The following is a 22491-nucleotide window of genomic DNA, read 5'->3' as shown; positions in this document are numbered from 1 at the left end:
GCATGTAGGAGTAGAGACAGATGTTATCCACTTTGTTACTATGAAGTCATCAGTGTGCAAAATGTACAACGTTGATGCTAACACAAGATTGGCAATATGGGGTACCTAGTATGATCTTCATTCAAAAGGGACACTTGAATGAATGATGAAAAACATCAATAGTCTCCGAACTTTCAGATTTTAAATCTAACAAAGAAAGTGGTTGCAAAAGAATTGTATTATGCAAACTTAATGTAGTATATACGGGTGTTGAAGTATAGGGTGCACACCTGAAATTCATATGCAATGTTATTTCAATAAAAATTATGTAAGAGAATTGCATTATAATATGAAAAGGGATGTGACTTAAGAAGTATAAGGCATTATAAAGTCTAGGCACCTGATCTAATATAAATGCCAAGGCAGGTCTGGGACGGCTGCTCACCAAAGTTTGTTGAACTGCATTATGCTTGCCCTCCATCTGCTAGATTCTCATCCTTGATTGTGGGAGTAGACGGATGAGTCGTTCTTCATTCTTGCTATTAATAACCATGTCTGACTTATGTTTATATATGAGGGAGAGGGCTGCAACTTCTTTATTACTCAGGTACAAAACTCTTGGCTATAGAGGAAGTACTTTTAGAAATGATGCAGCAAATATATTTCATTTAATGAATATTTATGGAGTATCCACTATTTTGAAGACATTGAGGTGGATTAAAAGAGAAAAGAAATCAATAGTCCTTGGTTTCAAGGTCTTAAATGTAAGAGTATGTATAGGAAGCTGAGTGGACAGGAAATGGAAAAAAATTTAGGAGGAAGCCAGAGAATAACAGTTTGAAGATGTATACAAATAATCAAAGAAGGTATCTTTTTCATAAATGAGCCTGTAGGAGAGAGGACGGAAATATCATTCTGGCCTTGATCTAATATTTTTAGGGGTGAACAAAGAAGGAGCTTGGAATAGACACAGCAGGTGACACAAGCCCTGTTCCGGGGCCCCTCCCCTACCTAGTGTGGGGAACGCTTGCTCCTAGTGTGTGCCTTGCGTCTGTGCTAACTCCATGCTCGCACTTACCTCATACAAATGCAACTTCCCCAGGTCCTGTACATGCCTCTAAAGACTGAAATCTCCAGGCCTTGACATTGCCAACCCAGCCCCGAGAGACCCGGCTCACCCTTGGTAGAGATTTCATAAATGCCTGTTGGGCATGACCAGGCTCCCAGCGCAGCCCACAACAACTCGCAAATTCCAAGACTGAGTGGCCCTTTGTACATTCTCCATAAGAATTTAGTAGGTTATTTAGTAGTAGGAATTTACTATTTAGTAAATATTTAGTATGTTTACTAATACTACATATTAGAATGATTATAGTACTATGTAGTTCTCGATGTTTATTAGGTGATTTAGTAGGGTTAGTAGATTTGGCCAGTTGAGTAAATTCTGAAGTGATTTCCCTTTAGAAATCAAGGGGTAAACCTTTTTGCAAATGATTCAGAATTCTCACGGTTAAGATGTACAAAGAATTACATGGATATGTTAGAAATGAAGCCCCCTCAGATACTGAGATTCGGAAGGTCTGGCATGGGGATGTACACATCTGCTCTTTAAACAAGATCCCCCTTGGGTTCTAGAAGTGGTAGCCCCAGGCCACGCCTTTAGAGAGTCTGTCCTCACTACTGGGCTTCCTAGCAAGGTGGCACCTGGCTTTCTCATTAATTGTATGTGTTCATCTTAAAACCCAAACGGAAGAAATTTGTACAACTGGCTCCATCTGATAAACAAAATCGTCTTTTGACTTTTGCAACTTGAATTACAAAATGGCTCTTTAGGTGAAAATCTTTTGTGCAAATATTATCAGTTAGTCCCATCCTGACTGGGCCCTCAGCCTGTGAAGCCGAGCGCGCACGGAAACCCAGTTCCCATCAGGTGAGGAGCACTTCCAGGCTTGCCCACACCCAGGGAGCCCCTGTAGCTAAGGGGAGAAAGGGGTGTCCTGAATTCTCAAGGGTTAGAGAAAAGAACAAGGATGTCTCGTGATACCCTCAGGACTCAACGTTTTAACTACCAAGTTAAATCAAATTTGGCCGTGTCAGCGTCTCCCTGGAGCGCTGGGGTCATGCTGCCTCTTATGTCTGCTTGTCTTGCAGGAATAGCAGTGTGGGGGATGCCATGATAGGATTAAAATACCACTACCCATTTTTTTTTTTTTTTTGCTTTTAATAGTAGATGCTTTTATTTAAGTTTTATTTTTATATTCCCCATAAATTACAACCCCCTTATTTTAACCCAATCCCTCCTTTCCCCGACCCCCAGCCCCCCACTAACCATTTCAAATAAGGGGGGACCTTATTTACAGTTACATTTCAGAGCACAGGCCAAGAAAAATGTTACCATCTTCATGTTGATCAAAAATAACCTTAGAAAACGGAGCTAAGGCACCTGCCTCATGGTGAGGGGGACAAAATTCAGAAGTGAGGGGTGCTCAGTCTATTGCAGGTCTGGAACCAAATTTCACTTACACCATGATTCAGCAGAAACCAACCCATCAGAGTCTACCTATTTCCTATATTTGTTCTGAACCCCATTTCCTATATTTGATCTGAACCGCATAAATGAGGCCCAAAGTCCCATCCTTGGGGAGTCTGATCAGAGAACCCTGCCTCCAATCTCCTGCCAGGTGACCTCTCATTAAACCAGTTCTTTTCTCAAAGCTGGCAGCATGGGGTTTTGGTTTCTTTGCTATTGGGGAGTGGGCCCAAGTTCAGCAACAACCCTCCCCCCCCCCAACCTGGAATGCCAGGAAATAAAGGGACACATCACTCACAGAGACAATAAATCAATACTGGCTGGAGTACCAAACAAAATAAATCTTCACTAAGTCCCACTATGATTTTAGAATTAACACAAGATTTCATAAATAGGGCAACAGAGTGTGGAGAGCAAAGGCCAGTAACCAATCTGAATTACAGACCTCAGTCTCTAGGCCATGCGAGCTGGTCTCTGGCAGCCATATTGAAGCAAAGGTAATTAACACAATCCATCTTACAACAGGAAGGTGCTTTGCTGGCTGTTTGAAATTCTGTGAGCATCTCACCTAGACTTCCATAACCCTTTGAAATATGCTGAACCACAGTAGTCAGTGCACAGGGGGATCGTTATGTGAGTGAGGGATGGGAAAGAAATCACAGTTTGTTACTCAGACCATTTCATGGGCAGTTTGCCAGCTATTTGGAAAACCATAAGATAAAGGCCTCTTCCTATGAGGTCTTTGTAAAGACCAATGCTATGAATCTATAAAACACTTTAAAATGATTTAATATTTTAAAATTCATATTATTTCCTAAGTCCTGCTGCCTTAAAAATGAATTCTATCTGTTTTGCTGTAAGAACTTAGGAGACAAGATGATAATCCTATTAGATTTTATGGTAACAGAAAGCATTATTCAGAATGAACATTCAGGACCTTTCCTGTAAGGAGTCCTTGCCACCTATTACTCAGCAGAAACCATGCTCAGATACCGGATTATCTTTGTCCAGCGATGATGGACAGGCAACACTTACCGAGCACAGGAGGTGTCTTTGAAATAGCTGGCAAGGCTGAGAAACAATGATTTGATGATATCTAGGATAAGAAAGAGAAAATATTTTAAAATGATCCAAATTGGAATGAAATACAGAGCTCGGAGCAGTCATTTGGGAAAGTTACTTACAAACAATAGTTATCGTCAAAGAGCAGGTGAAGACACTGGCTAATATTCCTCCCAGAAACCACCTGAAACAATAGAATTGCTCAGACTTAGCAAACAGATTATGTTCTTTTAGATTTACTATAGATATATGATTTTAAGATCTACTCTGAAGCTGTGTAATAAAGAGTGTGGTGCTGGCAAAAGGATAGACATATACATATATCAATGAAAGAGAAAAGCTCCAAAACAGACACATGGTTTTTACTAAAGGTTCACAAAGAATTTGATGCACTAGAATACTCTTGTTAAACAAGTGTCATTGGAACAGCTGGTGATCCACAGGCTAAAGAATAAGCCCCCACGTGTGATCAGACCTGACGCCAGTTGAGCTCAAATGGGTCAAAGACCATAGTGCAAACCACAAAAACATACAATTGTGTGCCTTGTACTTGGCAATGAGTTTTTTAATATTACTGAATTCACAGTCTTCATTGAATAGAAAAAAAAGTGATTTGTGATGGATAGAATGCTATTAAGATATAAAACATTTTTTTCTATAAAAGATACTATTAACAGAATAAGAAGAGAAAGTACAATCGAGGGGAAAATATTTTCAAATCATGTATCTGACAAAGAACTCTATCCGGAATATGCAAAGAACTCTTGAAACTCAACAATAAGAAACAAACAACCCATTTAAAAATGAGTGAAATATCTGAAGAGACACTTCATCAAAGAAGACATATGGATGACAATCAAATATAAGAAAAAGTGTTCAATAACATTTGTCTTTAGGGAGATAAAAATTAAAATAGTGAGGTACCATGACTCATCTATTAGAATGGCTAACCCTCCCACCTCACCCCAAACTGACAACAGCAAATGTTAGAGGACTCAGGGCAATAGGCTCTCTCATTCATTGTGAGTGAATGGAACATGTTGTGTGTGAATGAAAAATGGTACATTCTTTGGAAGACAGTTTGGTACTTTTCCTATAAAGTTAAACAGACTTATCATACAATCTGGCAATCACACACCTTGGTATTTACCTAAGTGAACTGACACTTAGGTATCTACAAATATTTATACTTTCTTACAGCAGTTTTATAACATTCTTTAGGAAAGCTTTATTCAAAGACTTCAAAAACTACAAGCAAATGAAACATCCTTCAATAGATGTTTAAAAAGCTGGAAAGTTACTCAGTAATTAAAAGGAACAAGCTGTTACCCCTTTAAAGGACAACAGAAAATAACGAATGTTGACAAAGACATGGAGTACAGGAAGCTTGTGACCTGTTGATGGGAATGTAAAATGCTATAGCTACTGTGGTATATAGCATCTTGCACTACTGTGGTGTATGCGCCATAGTTAAGGTACCACCATTGTTGCATCAATATTAACACAACTCCACACTTCATTTGGACTTTACAGTTTTCCCCTAATTTACCCATGTTCCAGGATCCCATCCGGGAAGCTACAATGACATTACTTGTTATAGTCATGTCATCTTAGGTTCCTCTGGTCCCTGACAATTTCTTAGACGTTCCTTGGTTTTGATGGCCTTGATGGTTTGGGGCAGTGTGCAGAATGCCCCTCAGCTTGGGATTTCTCATGTTAGACTGGGGCTGGGAAAGTCACAGAGATGAAACGCCATTCTCATCACATCCTTTCAAAGGTACATGCTGTCAACATAACTATCCCTGTTGGTGTCGACCTTGACCATCTGAGGTCGTGTTCACTAGGTTTTTTGGCTATAAAGTCACCTTACTCGACTTTTTGAAAGCATTTTTCTAAATATGGCTCAAATTCAAGGGATGGGGTATGAGCTCCCCTCATAAGGGGAGGTGAAAGATCTCCAGAAATTAATCTAAGAGGAACACTTCATTAATAGTTCTGTGAAATTAAAGAAAAGCTTCCATGATCAACTAAGTTTTGGAAAGTCTAAGTTAAATAAAGCTAGTGTTTCCTCACTATATTTTCCCACTGGGTCTCAGTTATGCTAATGTACTTAGGATCCTCCAACTTGGGATATATAATGCAGAATTTTGCAAATTTATTTTTAACCATAGAATCTTCCCCCGTTTTTGTTCTTTTGCTTCCATTGTGAACTAAAAATACTTCTCATACCTCATAATTATCTGGGAAGCTTATTAAAAATACTGATTTTCACTAGATCTAAATTAGTATCTCAAGAGATGGGATCAAGACTTTGCATTTAAAAACACCAGCTCCCTAAATGACATAAGGAACTTGACCCTCAAGAAGCAGGACTTGAAAGCAAGCAGCACTTGGTCATTAGCGTTCAGGGGCCCCAAAGACCCCAGGACTGTAACATTCATCCCTGTTTCACTGATTCAACAGATATGGCTGAGCCCTTGGCACCGGGGAGACGAAAGTGAAGGAGATATACAAGATCCCTGCTCTCAGGAAGCTCACATTCTTATAGGGAGAGATAATTAACATTTAAACGAGTGAACACATAGTACGCCAGGTGGGGATAAGGGCTCTGGAGAAAAGTAAAGCAGGGTTTATGAAGAGTAGTATGCAATTTATACCCGGTTGGCAGGCAAGGGCTCTCTGATGATGATGATGATGATGATGGTGGTGATGGTGATGATGATGATTTTAAGATTCCAGAAAGGAGTGAGGACACAGATTATGAGACCATCTGGAGAGATTGTACTAGGCAGAGTATACTGCAAGTGCAAAGGTCCTGAGGCATCAGTGGACTTAGGACCCCAGAGGTTTGCTCACTGCCCTGGAGTGTGGGATGGGCCAAGGGTGGAAGAGAAGTGTGCCTGTTAACAATCAGGCAATGGCATCATGTGCTTGAGGTGCTGCATGGGCTTCCCTGAACAGACGCTTTTTATAAGGATATAAAAACTACAATGAGGGCCTCCCTGGTGGCACAGGATTAAAGACAGTGTTATCAAGCTACTGCCAGTCACTACAACATGAGTTTCATCCCTGGTCGGCCAGAGCTGACCCACTTGGCACGGTAGATCTCTCCTGACACCCCACTGCTCCCCTCAGCAGTGGCTTTCAGTAGATTTGCCTGTTCTGTCCCTCCCCCCCTCACCCCCCCCATCTCTGGTGAATCCTCTCACTCCCTCTGACGCTGCACCTCTGGCCTATACCCCAGTTCTTGTATGCATAAATAAATATATCTTTATTTAAAGAAAGGAAATACTCTAATAAAAAATAACTACAATGGAAAAGATGGAGTCTCACTGGGGACCTCAAGTGCCCTGAACTCCAGGCATACTTTGACTGTGTCTATTACAGGGACTCACTGAGGATTTAAGCAATTGAGGATTCGTGGTAAATTCCAATTTCTAGCAAGATAAGCTGGTTTTTGTACACTGTACAAATAACATTACCAGGTCTCTTCTTGGCTGTAATATAACCTTTCCCTCCATGTTCTACTCTTTGGGAGCAAGTTTCTAACTTTTGGGAGATGGTGAGAGGAGGGAGGGAGGTGATGGATGAAGGGGAGATTTCCATGGGCAGACAAATGAGCAAATCCTTGCCACAGAGCAACCTAAAATGCTTTGTGTGAAGGCAAGGGAATTAATCGATCAAGGCCTCATTAATTATGTACCACCACTGCATGAAAATAAAAGCTGAATTACCTGGCACAGGCAGAAATGATTAGGCAGGCAACAAGTAGAATTACTTGAAAGGAAATCTCTCGTAACAAACTGGTTTCTATCGGGAAAGATAAAAATAAATGAATTAGAAATCACTGCAGATTGAATCATCTTGGAACAACAAAAGTATATGAAAACTATGGCCCCCTTACACACACACACACACACACACACACACACAGAGTTTTCAAATGCAGGTCAAGTCAAGTAATTTGTCAGATGAGAAAGGGCAGTTATCAAATGATGTTCTGGGCTACTCTTTAGAAAATTTCTGCAAATAATCAGTACTTTCATTAAAAAATAAATGGTGGTGGGCCTCTCCTGATGGTGCAGCGGTTGAGCGCTGGGCTGCAAAGCTGCCCGCAGCCTCTGCAGCACCGGTTCGATCCCCGGCCACCGGCGAGGGTCCCACATGGCATGACAGACCTCTCCTGCCGCGCCCGCTGCTCCCCTCAGCAGTGTATTTTGTCAGTCTGCCTGTTTTGTTCCCCACTCTGGCTCTGGTGAATTCTTTCACCCTCCCACACTTCTGACTGCCCAGTGCTTGTATAAATAAACAAACAAACAAACAAACAAATAAATAAATAAATAAATAAATAAATAAATAAATGGTGGTGCTACACTTCTTAAGTTTTAGGCTTGCCTTCTAATTTAATTTGGGGCAAGGCTTTGTAGAATTCATGCTAATGGTAGAAATCTAACTTAAATGACGATGATGCTAATAATTAAATTATTATTACTAACAATCAATAATTAAAATGTGTAGAGAGCCTTATAATTCACAAAGAACATTCACACATCAATTAATCAACACAACAAGACTCTGAGGGAAGAACCACAATCGTAGCTCTGCAAATGAGGAGACCAAAGCTGAGAGAAATGATGAAACGTGTCCAAGGTCATGCAGCTCCGCAGTGTCAGAGCCAAGATTTAAAAAACACATCTAACCAGAACATAATGTCTTGTCTGAAATGAGGCAGGGGAAGGGAATGGCAACTTTGCATACTGGAAATTTCTAGAAGTCAAACAAGAGAAGATATATTATGAACTATTTGTCCTTGAAAAACTCTTTGCTCTGGTAGAGTATTTCAGGTTTTCAGGTCACGATGGAATGACTGCAGATCTTTCAGCAGTTATAAATTTAAGAGGTAAAACAATGTGAGCCTGGATATTAATTACTCTAATCACCTAAAAGAAATCAGAGCTGACTTCAGGTTACCACATAAAGAGGGAAAGGAAAGTAAATCAGACATTGACTTAAATTTCATCAAATGTTCCAAAAAGCTTGATTCTGCAAGAGTTGTGGAAACTTGGAATGACTTTATGCTATGAATGTATTTATTTTTGATATTTATGCTATGAATGAAGATTGAGTCTGCTAACAAAACCTACTTAGACTGTAATCTGCACAGAATTCTGAAGATTGGCAATGCAAAATATAACAGTTGTGAAATATGTCAGGGCAAATGTATAGTATTTCATGTACACCGTGAATTAAATAAGGCATTGCTGGTTCAATTGAACACTCAACCATCCTTCTAAAGTATTGCTATTATTAGCCTTCTCTCATTTGTAGAATTTGGAAGACATTTCCAGCTTAAAAATTGTTTCAATTCAAGTTTTACAAAGATATGAGTTGTGTGAGTTTGGACAAGGTGTTCATTGATTTATTCCATCGGTAGTCATTTACATAGATCTGTTTTGACTTAGTTTAAGTGTGACCTCCTTCGGGAAGCTTGCCTTGATTTCTCATCTAAATGATCTAAACAACAAAAGTTGCTTTCAATGTCATCCCAACACCTGGAAAGGAGACTTAAAAAAAAAAAAAAAACCTTACATAGCTGTCTAATTGCCACACTGGGAACAAAATGGAGCAGGGTGTGTTGGGAGGAGAAAAAGGAAGGACTGGTGAAGTGAAAAATTATGAATTTCTAAAGACAGATAAACAGAAGATACTACCTTTCCATTTAGTCTCAACCTATGTAATCATAACCTTACGTTTTGTGAGAATTTAGTACTGAACACATGGTGCTCAGTGGTTTATGTAAATTATTTTAATCACTACAAGGTAGAAACTATGATTATCTCCATATGCAGATGACAACATTAAGTTTTAGACAGTTCAGTAAACTGCTTCTAAGTTATGGTAACTCGTGGAGAGCTGGGCACTGGATCTTGATGGATGATGGAACCCTGATGCATTGCTTGTGCAAATACTATTAATACGATCTCAGCAAACCAGAGACAAAGGGACAGGCTTATTGTTTTGCTCCTGACAGGGAATATCAAGACGTTAATATTTCTTGAATTTTCCTTGCTAGGGGCAAAGCATTAAGGGATTTTTTTTTTCTTCTTTTATTTGTTTTTCATGGAATGTGTCAAAGATGCAGCTAAATATGAAGACTAAAATAATAGACACCTGGGTATGCCCCACCCAGTTCAAACACAGTTTAACATTTTGTCAAATGTCTTCAGGGTCTTCAGAAAACAAATAAAATACTGCACACCCAGGCCTTCTGATGCCTGACACTCCAGAGGCTGTCACTTCTACCAGGAAGGTCACAGGGCACTGCCAGCACGCTGGCCCTGTCCTCCTGTCCTGAGACAGGTTGATACCAGTTCTTATGTGCACATTAGTCGCCCTGGGCCCTGAAAGGAAGAGTTATTGGGAGTGGCAAAGGTTAATAAAAACACTCACTTGAATGATCCCAGAGATTCCCTTGGAAATGTTCAGAAGCCATTGACTGAGAGTGAAGAGAAGACTTGGGGGAGTCTGTTCTGGACGTTGGAGATTTGATGTGGCTGGAGGAGGAAGCTTTCAAAAATGCGGTGTCTGGCTTCTCTAACTCTTGGTCATCTGTCAGAGAATAGTCAAAATTGCCTCCTGGAAAAATAGAAAGGTTCAGTGTGTCTGTGTGCGTGTTTTTGTGGTGTGTGTGTGTGTGTGTGTATGTGGGGGTGGTATGTGTGTGTGCATAGTTGCACTCAATGCAAGGTAGCCCATCGTCATAACCATACTAACACCAGCACACCAGCTATTTGCATCAGATGGGAGATAGCTCCCTAGCTGAGACGACATTTCAGTTTGTCTTCATCCTTCCTTAAAGGTTGAAGAGGAGATGGCTCTTCAGTGCAGTGACAAGGTAAAGGGGGTCAAATTGAAACACAAACACATCACCAGAAACCAGGAGGTGTTGGCTATGTCTACAGCCTTGATTGTGGTGACGGCATCCAGAATGGAGACATTTGCACCAAACTGTCCAATTGTGCACGTGAAATATGAATAATTCTTTGCACATCAGTCATGCCTCAATATGGCTATTTTTTAAAGGGAGGCAGTCCGGCCAAACTAAGATGGAAGTGAGAAAGTTGGGAACGTGGATGGTTGATGATGTTTTCAAGCACTTAAAGTGCTTAAGGGAGCTTTGGAAACATGGGGATGAGATGGTGCCTGCAGGGAACTTGCCGCCGTGCCTTCACCCAGGCTGCCCTGTTGAACTTCTGGCTTTGCCACTGAGAATTGGATGGATTAAAAAACACAGCCTATGTGGAATACTGGAAATAGTACTCAGAATTCTCTAACAGAACAGACAGCATTAGAGAGGGAAAACACAATAAATCTTAATAATAAAAAATGATCAGGGACTTGTCATCTCTGAAAAGACATGATTTGCCCCCAATTTACCCTTCCCTTACCTGACGTTTAATTTTATTCCTCAACCTGAATAATAAATGAAATAATCATAAGTCAGAAAACTTTTCAGCAAATAGTTCTTTTGTACTCTATTTGAAGATATTAATTTCATTCTGTTCTTTGGATTGATGTAAAGTCCATGTAGTTTACTTCTGCTTTAAAAGGGTAAATCTGATGCTTCAAAGCACATTTCCAGAGCTTTGCTTGTAAAACAGACATTATTGTTGGCTACAGTGGGAAAGACAAAGCCACATACAGATGTTGCCATCAAAGATATTCATGGTGAAGCTTTACTCTAGAGAACACTGCAGACCTCAAGCCTGGGTGGAGAGGGGTAATGTTAGATCTATGGGGTGTGGGGGGGTGGGGGGTAAGACCTCGCTTGAAGTCTCCTTGCCTTTCTTTCCCTGGACTGGCAGAAGCAGAGCAGGAGTTCTGTTCACCTCCTCCCTGCCCCCCCAAGCCAGCACGGATCCTCTATCCTTTTTCAGTATGACTCATGGGCTCTGAGTATGCATCCCAAATTGCAATATTGGGGTTTGGGGATCTGCAAAATGCCTTGGCTAAAGAATGAATTGCAACTAATGAGGAAAGGTGTCCCCACAGCTGTGGAAGGGGTGAACTAAGGATACACAAAATAGGCAAAAACCCATTGGTTTTTGCCCAAAAAAAATGAAGCAAGAGAAAATCAGGGGAAGTGAGTTTTGATTGCATCCATTGCCCAGAGAGAAAACAACAAAACAATGTAATTTTGAATTCTTCTTGAGTCTTCTAACTAGACAACATTTCCAGAGAAAAAATAAATTGCTGATAAAAGTCACGGGGCCTTGGGTAAATCCGGGGAAGAAGTCTGGGGAGGATTTGATTACAGTTGACAGCAGAAATGAGAGATTTCAAAGTCCTGTGCACACCCAGGTTGGCTAATTACTGACTTGGGAGGGGGGTGGTTTGATTTGTTATATTTAGCAGAAACCATAAGAATTTTAACAAGTTATCTCACGCACATGCAAACTGCTGTGGTCCAATAGCTCTAAAATTGTTTGAACATATTTCGAAAAGGCAACTATGGAAAAACTAGATGTTAATTTCCAAATCTGTGCAACATTGCCTTTAAAACAGTGATTCCCAAACTTCAGTCTTCCAAGCATCATTTCCCGAATTTTTGCCCCATCCTGGGCCATCTTTACTCCTGCACATGTAGTGTCATCTTCAGATTGTCTCATGAGATCTTTTACCTTAAAGGAAACTTGTGTCAGTCAGTAACATCCACTAAAGAGAAAGTGGAAGTAAAAATAAGTACAAGATAAATGAGACCTTATTTTTGCGCAGTAAGCAGAAAGTTCTGAGTTGGTTCATAGTTAAAAGAACTTCGTTGAAAAAGAGAATAGTGAGTGTTAGAGAGTCTAAACACTACTAAGGCTTTAAACAGAGCCCTTCTTCTTCGTTTTATCAGAATTGTGTGAGGGGAAGGGTGAACTGGCTTCTCTGGTTGTGAAATTCAATACTCATTACTGCTGCAAAAAATTGACATCACTGGAGCCATTTTTAAAGAGGGTCAGAGGAAAAAACCCAGAAAAGGTCACATCCCTGGAACAAACCCTCAGGTTGCCTCTAACCACCAACATTGCAAGAAACCAACAAGAATGAGAACACTCTGTTTGAGAAGACTGGTAAAGGGAAATTTTTGCCTACTTTACCTTGAGAGTCCACCTGACCATGGCCTCATTCATTTCTCATCTCCCATCACCTCAACCTTATTTTCCCCCTTTATAAGGACCCCCAACCTGGACTCCTTCTCAGAGCATGTTTTGGGTTTCCAACCTGTGCTCCCTGAATTGCAATTCTTTGATCCCCAATTAACAGCCTGTGCCTTTTTGATAGTCCCCTGAATTTTCAGGTTCACACTTTGGGGAATGGTGCTTTGGAACTGAAAAGAGAATGGCCCTGTGTGCTCCAGAAGATTCTCCAGAAGTATTACCTACAAAAAGCAGAGGCAGCCTTAAAAAACAATGAACATTCAACACCGGAAGCCCATAGAGACAGAAAGTAGACTAATGGTTGTCAGGGACTAAAGGGGATGGCAGATGTAGGGAGCAGCTAATGGTGAGGATGACTTTCTCTTTGGGGTGATACAAATGTTCTGGAATTAGAAAGTGGTCATGGTTACATAACCCACTTTATGAAAATACTAAAAAAAAATCACTGAATTGAACACATTATATTTTATAATGAGAAAATTATATCTCGAGAGAAAGGAATGAGTGTTCCTTATTACTGTGGGTATTTGTACAATGGTGGGGATGCTGAGATTCTGTGAGAGGACCTCTGTGCTGCCTTCTGATTGGAGATTCCAGACGTCACTTGCTTACCAGACTTCTAGGCTACAGGACGCTTGGATTGGCCATACAAGCTGGGCACTGCTAGCCAGTGCTTTAGATGCCCTCCTTCCATGACACCCTGCCTCAGGTTGCCTGCCTGAGAACTTTCCCCCAAAGAGCCTTTCCTGAATGTAGCATAAGAGGCACTGGCTTGCTCAAGACTCCTGGGCTTGAAGCCAGGCAGGCTGCTTACTAGTGGTGTCATCCAGGGAAACATCTGATCTGTTCGAATTTCTCCCCTTATTAGCACCACTAGGAATTAGGGAGACGAACACTACTCCCTCCATGTTGTTGCAAATGGCAGGACTTACTTCTGCATAAGGCTGAATGATTTCCATTGTGTGTACAGACTACATTCTCTTTATCCATTTTCCATCGATGGACACTTAGGTTGTTTCTATGTCTTGGCTATGATGAACAATGCCGCAATGAACACAGGGGTGCAGAGATCTTGTTGAGATCCTGATTTCAATTCCTTTGAGCATATACCCAGAAGTTGGATTTCTGGGTGATATAGTAATTCTGCTCTTAGTTTTTTTAAGGAAGCTCAACAAAGTAACTGCATCAATTTACATTTCTACAGTGTAAAAGGGCTCCGTTCTCTACATTCTCTTGCCAACATAAGATGAACCTCCAGGGCATGATGCTAAGGGAAATAAGGCAGACATGGAAAGACAAATACTACATGATTTCAGGAGTACACATTTCATTGCACAAGACGAGTCAGTCCTAGAGACCTACTGCACAGCATCATCATCGTCATCAGCACTGTGCTGTGTACTTCAAGTCTTGCTAAGAAGGTGAAGTTTGCACTAAGAGTGTGTCTGATGATTACAGCTTCTGTTCAACTTCCTGAATTCCATTCTTTCCTCTCATTCCCTGCTTCATAGGTAGATGCCTTTATTCCCAGGCCCTTTTCTACTTTTCTTTCTGACTTCCCAATCAGGATCTCTAGAGCCTCATCTACTCCTAAACTCCATTCTCACATTGCCAATGCTCTATTGGCTATTTTTTTACTTCCCGGAATGACCCCAAATCCAGCTCATAGGAAATAGAATTGCCTTTTTTCCTGACCCAAATCTGTTCTGCCACTTGACAGTTAATGAGTATTAAGTAGAACACCATGCCCTGTACTAAAATGTACTTTTCATGAATCACTGCATTTCATCCTGACAATTCTAAATGCAATTATTTTTCTTATTTTATATAAAAAGAGATGGAAGATCATTAACTTTCCTGATTACTTAACTTGCCCAAGAACACTCAGGTTGGAAAATGTGGTTTCAGGGCTTGGATTCAGGTCCACTCGGCAAAGCGCCCACATTCCTCAGCCTTCTGCCATTTTGTCTGCTGTCTTTTGTGACTGCAGAACTTTTCAAGTAGTCCCCCAAATTAAAAACGTCGGGATTCTTTGATTCCTCCCACTTTCTCATCACTATATTCCATCTGTCACAAACCTGTCAAGTCTACCTTGAAAAATAGTCCTCAAATCTCCTCCCTTTCCTCTATTTCCAAAGCCACATTTGTTCTAGAATGCCTATTAGTTTTAATTGCCTCAAAGCTGTGCAAGGGGTTAAGACGCAGCACTATGAAGCTATCCACAGCCACCGCAGCACAAGTTCGATCCCTGGCTAGGGAGCTGACCCACATGGCACAGCAGACCTCTCCTGTCTCACCCACTGCTCCCCTCAGCAGAGTATTTCAGTAGATCTGCCTGTTCTGTTCCCCACTCTGTCTCTGGTGAATCCTCTCACCCTCCACCCCATATCTCTGGCTTGCACTTCAGCTCTCATATGCATAAATAAATAAATCTTTAAAATTAAAAAAAAGCTGCATCAGTCAGGTACTCTCAGTCCAAGCTCCTCTCCAGGAGAAGGTAATCTTTGCAAATGCAAATCAGATTGTGTCATACCCCGCTGAAGAGCCTTCAGGAATATCCATGATTGACTGGATAAAACCCAGTTTCCTCAATATGACACAGAAGTTTCCTCAGATATCTTCACTCCATCCTTCCAGACTCATGCCCCACGCCCCTGCCTTTCTCCTCTCTTTGTCCTGTTTATACATCCTTGTGATTGTGAAGAACAAGGATGCAATCAATTTAAATAATGATGTGTTCATCTATAAGAATCTGTTTCTTCATTGAACACTTAGTTTATTTTTTAAATACACTCCCCCCCCATGAGTCATACAAAAGCCTGAGAAATCTTAATGGTATTGTGTCAATGTCATTTTCTTGGTTTTGACAATGTTCTATAGATAGTTGAGGAAGTTGTTACCAGTAGGGAACCTGAAGGAAGGGGAGGGAGGCCCTCTGCTTACTATTTTTGCAACTCCTTGTGAATTCATAATTACTGCAAATTAAAAAGTTTTTAAAAGTAGCATTTGAGTTTTCTGCACAGAAAGCAGCTTGAGAAAAATAGTAACAACTAAGTACTACACCTTCAAGTGAATATATTATTATATCAAATGACGTGCCCTTTGAGCTGGGTACCTGATGGTGTGTGCTGGGTTTTGCGTTGGAAAGGAGAGCAAACTCTTACTGGCAGTAGAGCAAGGGCTGGACTTTCAAACTAGACAGACCCGGGCTGAACTCCAGCTCTGCTGTTTATAAACCAAATGAACATGGCAAGTCACTTAACCCTGAACCTTATTTCATCATAATTACAGTAAATATGATATTTGACCTAGTTCTAGGAGCCTGAGGATATCTTAACAACATAATGTATATAAACCAGGTAACAACCATAAACAAATCTTGGTTCGGCCTAGCAAATCATCCTGGCTCTACCTATGAAATGTGTCTCTCTTGAACTACGGTTTCCCTTGCTCTTCACTGTACAGCTTCTCTCTCAGTTTCCCCCCACTTTTCCCGGGGCTTCCTCTCTGCTGTTTGGCAGGCTAACTCTGTCCTACTCAGCCATTCAGTGTTGTGCTCATGGAGTTCCCCCGTAAGCGCTCCCTTTGGTCAACTCTGCCCTCTTCTCAATCTAACTCATCCACTCCAGAGCATCCATGGACTTGGACGCTGTCTCCAGAGTCCTTTCTCCAACCATATTCTGAAAAGGTCCAGCAAATATGTGCAAATATGTTGCAGGTCTTATTTGGGCTACCTGGATGAGACGTCCCACGGACACACAGCTGAGCTCAGACACCCTTTCTAGCGCCACTTTGACTTACTCCTTCTCCCCAAAAGTTCCAGACCAAACAGGTGTTCTTCCTCACCCAGCAGACTACTCACTACACGGAAACCCTAGTAGTTTTTGTCTCCTTGGCCCAGAATAATTCCTCTTCATTTTCTGGGGGCCCAGAAAACCCCCCTCATTACCTAGAACTCGGCTCTACTGCCACTCCCACAGGACACCTTTGCTGAGTTTCTAAGTGAGTGAAACCTCCCACTATAGCACACACCGTGTCTTCCTGGTGCATCCCCCTAATAGTACCTTTATTTACTTGTGCAATTATTTAACAAAGGTCTGAGCCCCAAGACCCAGCAAATGACAGACAGAGGTTGTGTTGCCTGTATTCACCCTTGTATCCCCAGACCTTAAGCAGCACCTGGCAGATGGCAGATGCCCAATAACATCAGTTATTTCCATTCAAGTAATAAAATAATTGTAACTACAATGATTGCATAACAGGCATTGAATTATGACTGATATCCATTGTCCTTTGTAAGATATGTTTTGAATTTCCATCACTCAAATACACATATATGTGCCTATATACCTATGTATGTATATAGGTATCTGTATATATGTACATATGTACCTTTTAATTATATAGGCATTACATAATACATACGACATAGCTATTATATACATATATGGCATATATTTCAATAGTAATACATACACATATATAATTATGTCTACTTAAGATAGCTTGTTTGAAAAATGAGGGAACTGAGACTTAGCCAAGTTAAGTAATTATTCCAATGTGCCCACACAGAGACTTGAACTCTAATAATTCTAGTGTTCTTTCTCCACCCATATTCTGTACATCAGAGAAGTGCAACTATTTCCCAGGTATTATCAAGTAAATATTTACACATTTAGGGCTTTTTGCATGACATGGACACATTTGTATTTGGATCATATAAGTAGCAAGGAAAGTCAGGTTAGTTTTTAAATGTGGATCATCTCCTTTATCTCTTTACTCTGTCCTCTCTGGATTTGGTATTGGTCAACTATCAGGACCACATGGTTGCTACTCTCCATTCAGAGGAGACATTTCACTATGGAAAAGGAGATTCAGACTCACCATTCTTATTGCAGTGGTGGGTGTCCAGCCTGCTGACCCCCTCCAACCAGATGTCCTCACTCAGAGAAGAGTCAGCATCACCAAAGATACTGCCACACAGCCAGGATTCAGAGGCACTGAGGTCAAAAAGAGATGAGAAGGAACGGCGGATTCTCTTTTTCTTTCTAAATATTCTGAGGGAGAAATGAAGGTGGCATGATGAATAATGAACGGCAGCCATCTTGGGTTCCAAACAAAGAATTTAGTGAAAGTGATTTGACGTACAGCGCTGTCCTATGACTTGCCGTTGGGGTGTGCCCTTGTCATTTATTTGATTACCATGAGAAGAACATTCTTTGTTTTCCACTAGTCTCAAAAAAGAAAGGGATAAGTGGATTCCAACATGAAACCAAACTCAGCCTTGTCCAGACTTGGTCAGCCTACCCCAAATAACTTCCAAGCATGTGTGTGTTCCAAATCCCCACCCAGTATGAGTGTGCGCATTGCTGTATGCCATAGAAATGTTGTGGTTGTTTGTTACTCAGCATTTTTGTGTTGTAGCTGACTGATACAATCAGTACATGGTGGTTTTGAAACAAAAGAAAATGTATATGATTGCCCAGATTAATTCATGTAGAAGTGAACTCATTTATCTTTGCTCCGCCACACATGTTCTTCCTTTGCTTATTATTTTGGTAAACCATCCTATTATATATCCAGTTGACAAAGTCAGAATCCTCAATTTCATGCAAGAGCCCATTTTTAACTAGAACTCTCACATCTAAATAATGACCAAGTCTTATCTCTTTGTTATACTCTTCTTCTAGTTCCCCATTCCTGCTTATTTATCTCTGCTGCATCTACTGTCTTTCAGTACCAGGAGACCCTGCCTTCAACTTCCCCCCTCTTCTCCCAACCATCCACCCTTTGCATGGTGATCAGTATTATCTTGCTAAAAGTAAACCTGGTAATTTGTCAATGGCTCCCCTTTCTCTACCGAATAAATCCCCAACTCCTTATCCTGGGATTAATTCTTTCCCTTCAGCCCAGCATCTGTGCTCCTTCGTCTCCTTTGTCAAGTAGCCATTTCCACTCAAGTCAAACCCCCACCAAATGACATGTCATTCACCAAGGTGTGTCAGGGTTTCTCAGAACTCTATGCCCACCCTCTTTCTCTGAAAGTCCCCTGTCCGACATCTATTTTAGCTAACATCTGCTATCTCTCAAGACTCAGATCAACCATTTAAGAAAAATAGGCCCCATTTTATTCCCTCCTCAACTCTATTCAGACTTCTTTTCCAGCTCCTGTGTCACTGTTTTTTTGTTTTGAGGTCAGCTTTCCCTACCCATTATCAGCCTTTGTGTTGCCAGAGTCTGGAGCAGTAATGGGCTCCTTATAATGAGAGTCAAATGAAAAAATAAATGGATGGATTGGACATCAGATTCCTTCATATATTATCCTCCACTTACCTAACTAAGTTCTCCTTGTACAGAACACTGGTCTGGGATGGGCTCAGAGTTATGTTGCCATCTTCGTCACAGAGGAAACTGTTTTCTGTCCAAATGTAGTAGCCATTGGTAAGGAGTCTGGGACTTCGGCGACAGGTAAGGTAGGAGCCCGTCAGGGGGTCAATGGAGCAGCATTCAAAGGAACTGTCACTGTCCAGGTACCCACAGGCAAAACTAAGGGGGATAAGCAAAGTCCTTCAGATCCCTGTCAAGTATATCCAGTAACGCAAAAACCACATTTCTAGTCTCTGTGAATGAAAACACCTCCTTGCATTCCTGACTACCAACCACTCTGCAACTTAGAATGTCACTTCCTCTCCCCACCATCCCTTAAGCCCTTTGTCCCCCTCAACTCTTTCCCTTAAGCCTAGATGCCTCATTTCATTTACTAGTGCCCACTGGTTTTTATAGGTATTTTACTTTGTAAAATCGTCCATTATATAAATGTCCAATATTTGTCTTTGTCATTTTGACTTGCTTAACTACACATCATTCCCTCAAACCGTTTTTGCTTTGTTGTAAATGTCAACATTTCATGTTTTCTTTTTTTTTTAATAGAGGCATGTTTTATTTATTTATTTATTTGTTTGTTTGTTTGTTTTGTCTATATTATACATGCACTGGGTACAGTCAGAAGCGCGGGAGGGTGAGAGAATTCACCAGAGCCAGAGCGGGGAGCAGAGCAGGCAGAAGGACTGAAGGACACTGCTGAGGGGAGCAGCGGGCGGCAGGAGAGGTCTGCGCGCCATGTGGGACCCTCCTCCGGTGGCCGGGGAGCAGCCGGGGATCGAACCGGCGCTGCAGAGGCTGCAGGCAGCTTCGCAACCCAGCGCTCAACCGCTGCGCCACCAGGGAGGCCCGTTTTCATGTTTTCTTATAGTTGAATAATATTCCACAGATAGATCACATCTTCTTGATCCAATCCTCTATCAGTGGACACTTAGGTTGCTTCCAAATCCTGGCTATTATAAATAATGCATGAGCCCTTCATACCATCTATGTTCTTCACAAAATGCTAGAGGAAACATCAGCCGATGTCTGCATAAGTACAAGGACAGGTGGAAAGATCAAAAGAAAAGGAAGAAGTAAAGGGCCTTCTTTGCAGAATTTGAACAAAGTGGTAGACACTACATGTTTTAGTGGAGCATAACATTTGACCAATGCGGACTTTAGTGTAGAATATTGTTGCTCTTTTTAAGTGAGATAGAAAAGCTTATTTGAGAAAACATCAATTTGAGAAAAAGTAACCACACATCAGTATTCAGCAGTTTCTCTACTTACCAAACAAACAATCCATATTCACCCATAAGCTAGCCCTCCTGACCCCAAAAATGTTCATGTTAGGTTAGGTAAATTTTTGCTTTTATGTGCATGGGACTGAAAATATATATCTGTACCAAAAAAACATACATGCATATAGTTAGTCATATTGCCATAGCTAAAACTATTCATTTTAAACCAGGAAAACAACAAAATAAGACATCCAGGAAGAGATGCTTTTCTTAGAAAAAAAAAAAACCCTTGGAATACCTTGGGAAAATGCATGTGGGGGACAACTCTCCAGAATATTCTCTCTCAGACCCAGACCTGGAAGAACCTGCATAAACAAATGAGAGAGACGTATGAATTCATCACCCGTCACCAGCATGCATGATCACAAACAGTGGTGGCTGCAGGGAGGCGTGAAGGCCTGGTCCTGGCTTCGGCCAGATTCCAACTGGTTCAGCCTCCAATGGGTCAGCACTGACAATGGTCACCAGGCCTCTCCTGGAAGCCAGGAATGACCTAAGGGCTCTGCTGCTTCTCTCACTCAACACCCCTTTGGGAGCTCCTTAGCTCCCACAATAAATCATTAGCAGCAAACTGACTTATGAAGAGAGGGAAGAAAACAACTTGAATGAAACTGCAGAAACTAAAGTCAATTAATCAGCATGCTGGCTATTTTAGCTTACTCAATAATCTAAGGAATTCAGTCATCTGCCCAGACTGGCTCCTTGGTGCATTTTAAAACACTTCCATTGTTTAAAAAAAAAAAAAAAAAGTAACCAAAAGGGGAAAAAATTAAGTTCTGTTTGTTTTATAGAAAATATTTTCTGATGTATGAAGTCTGTCAGTTTTCTTAATTAAAAAAAAAATAACACAACACCCATTCATTCCATCTTAATCAAAGAACCGAAGACATGGCAACAGATTTCAGTTGGAGAAAGCTGCAGCTGATTAATATTCTGAACTCTGAAGTAGAATTTCTTGTTGTATAGTAACGGTGTGAAAACTTCTGACAGACAGGCTTGGTGAAACTTGATTCCATTACTGACAATTACTATCTAGGTCTAAGAAAGGAATTCAGACTTTCAGATGGAGCTGGCTGATTTATAAAGAGAAAATTGTAGGTGTGTGTGGGAGGGTTAGAAGTGGGGTTTGGATAGAAAATAACAAGAGGAAGGAAGAAACTTGAAACCACTACCGTTTAACAACGCCCTTGTTTTCTGCAAGTAGCTACCAAATCATTCACTATTTTTTTCATAGACAGTTTTGCATCTTAATAGTAGCTGATAAACAACCTCCTTTCACATTTATGCACAGGCATCTAAAAAAAAAACAGCGATTTTTTTCATACTAAAAGGAAAAGTACCACATTTCTCTCAAGGAAAGAAATGAAGTCAAAATCATTGCCAAAGTGAACACTGGCATTTAGGAAGCACAAGCTACTGACAGATGGTTAATGGTATGAGGATCAGCAAAATCAAAGCGAGGAAATTGCTAAAAGAAGTCTAATCGTTCAAATGATAATTGCGGGTAGCAGAGCTCCTACGTGTACTTGCTACTGGTGTTGACATCACTTGAGATAGTCGGTACATCTTGGAAAGGCTGCTTGTTCAAACTTCACAGATTTTCTGCAAAAGATGTTAAAAAAAAAGGTGGATTATATATTAAAAATAGAAAAATGATGCCAAAACAGATGGCATCTACTAATTGCACTAGTCAGATTTGTTGACTTAAATTATACAGATATAGGATTGAAGGCTGGAGAGCAGATTGAAGGACCACTGAGATTATGTCTGCTGACGATTTTCTACTCATTTTCTTTCCATTGTCTCAGTGCATCTAAATCATCTTTTTTTTTTTTGTAAGGAAGAACATTTTATTTAGAAAAGCTAGACTTATAAAAGTTGACTTGTAGTCAAAACAATATAATGAAAAGGAGTTCTTTGATTAAGAAATCAGAAAAGTTTGGCTCCAGAGACCACTGAATAAATATATTTGTATTTTCCTCATCCAGTGTATATCCACCTCATTATCAAGTTTCAAACAATGCTTGGGAATTGGTGTCTTTTGCTCAACAGC

General features: G+C 40.7%; 1 protein-coding gene across 1 annotated transcript; it reads right to left on the bottom strand.

Annotated features, from left to right (window-relative positions):
• Positions 1-3540: 3540 nt before the first annotated feature.
• On the bottom strand, positions 3541-22004 carry TMEM71 (transmembrane protein 71; the record flags this gene model as incomplete). The annotated part of the gene is made up of 7 exons (XM_084230428.1): positions 3541-3605; positions 3694-3755; positions 7306-7381; positions 17659-17831; positions 19108-19320; positions 20677-20743; positions 21965-22004. The coding sequence occupies 7 exons, from the start codon at positions 22002-22004 to the stop codon at positions 3541-3543; spliced, it is 696 nt and encodes a 231-aa protein (XP_084086554.1).
• Positions 22005-22491: the final 487 nt, after the last annotated feature.

Source organism: Talpa europaea (genome assembly GCF_964194135.1).
Source record: "Talpa europaea genome assembly, chromosome: 3".
In the NCBI taxonomy this organism is placed as follows: Eukaryota; Metazoa; Chordata; class Mammalia; order Eulipotyphla; family Talpidae; genus Talpa; species Talpa europaea.
This window is presented reverse-complemented; position numbering and strand designations above follow the sequence as displayed.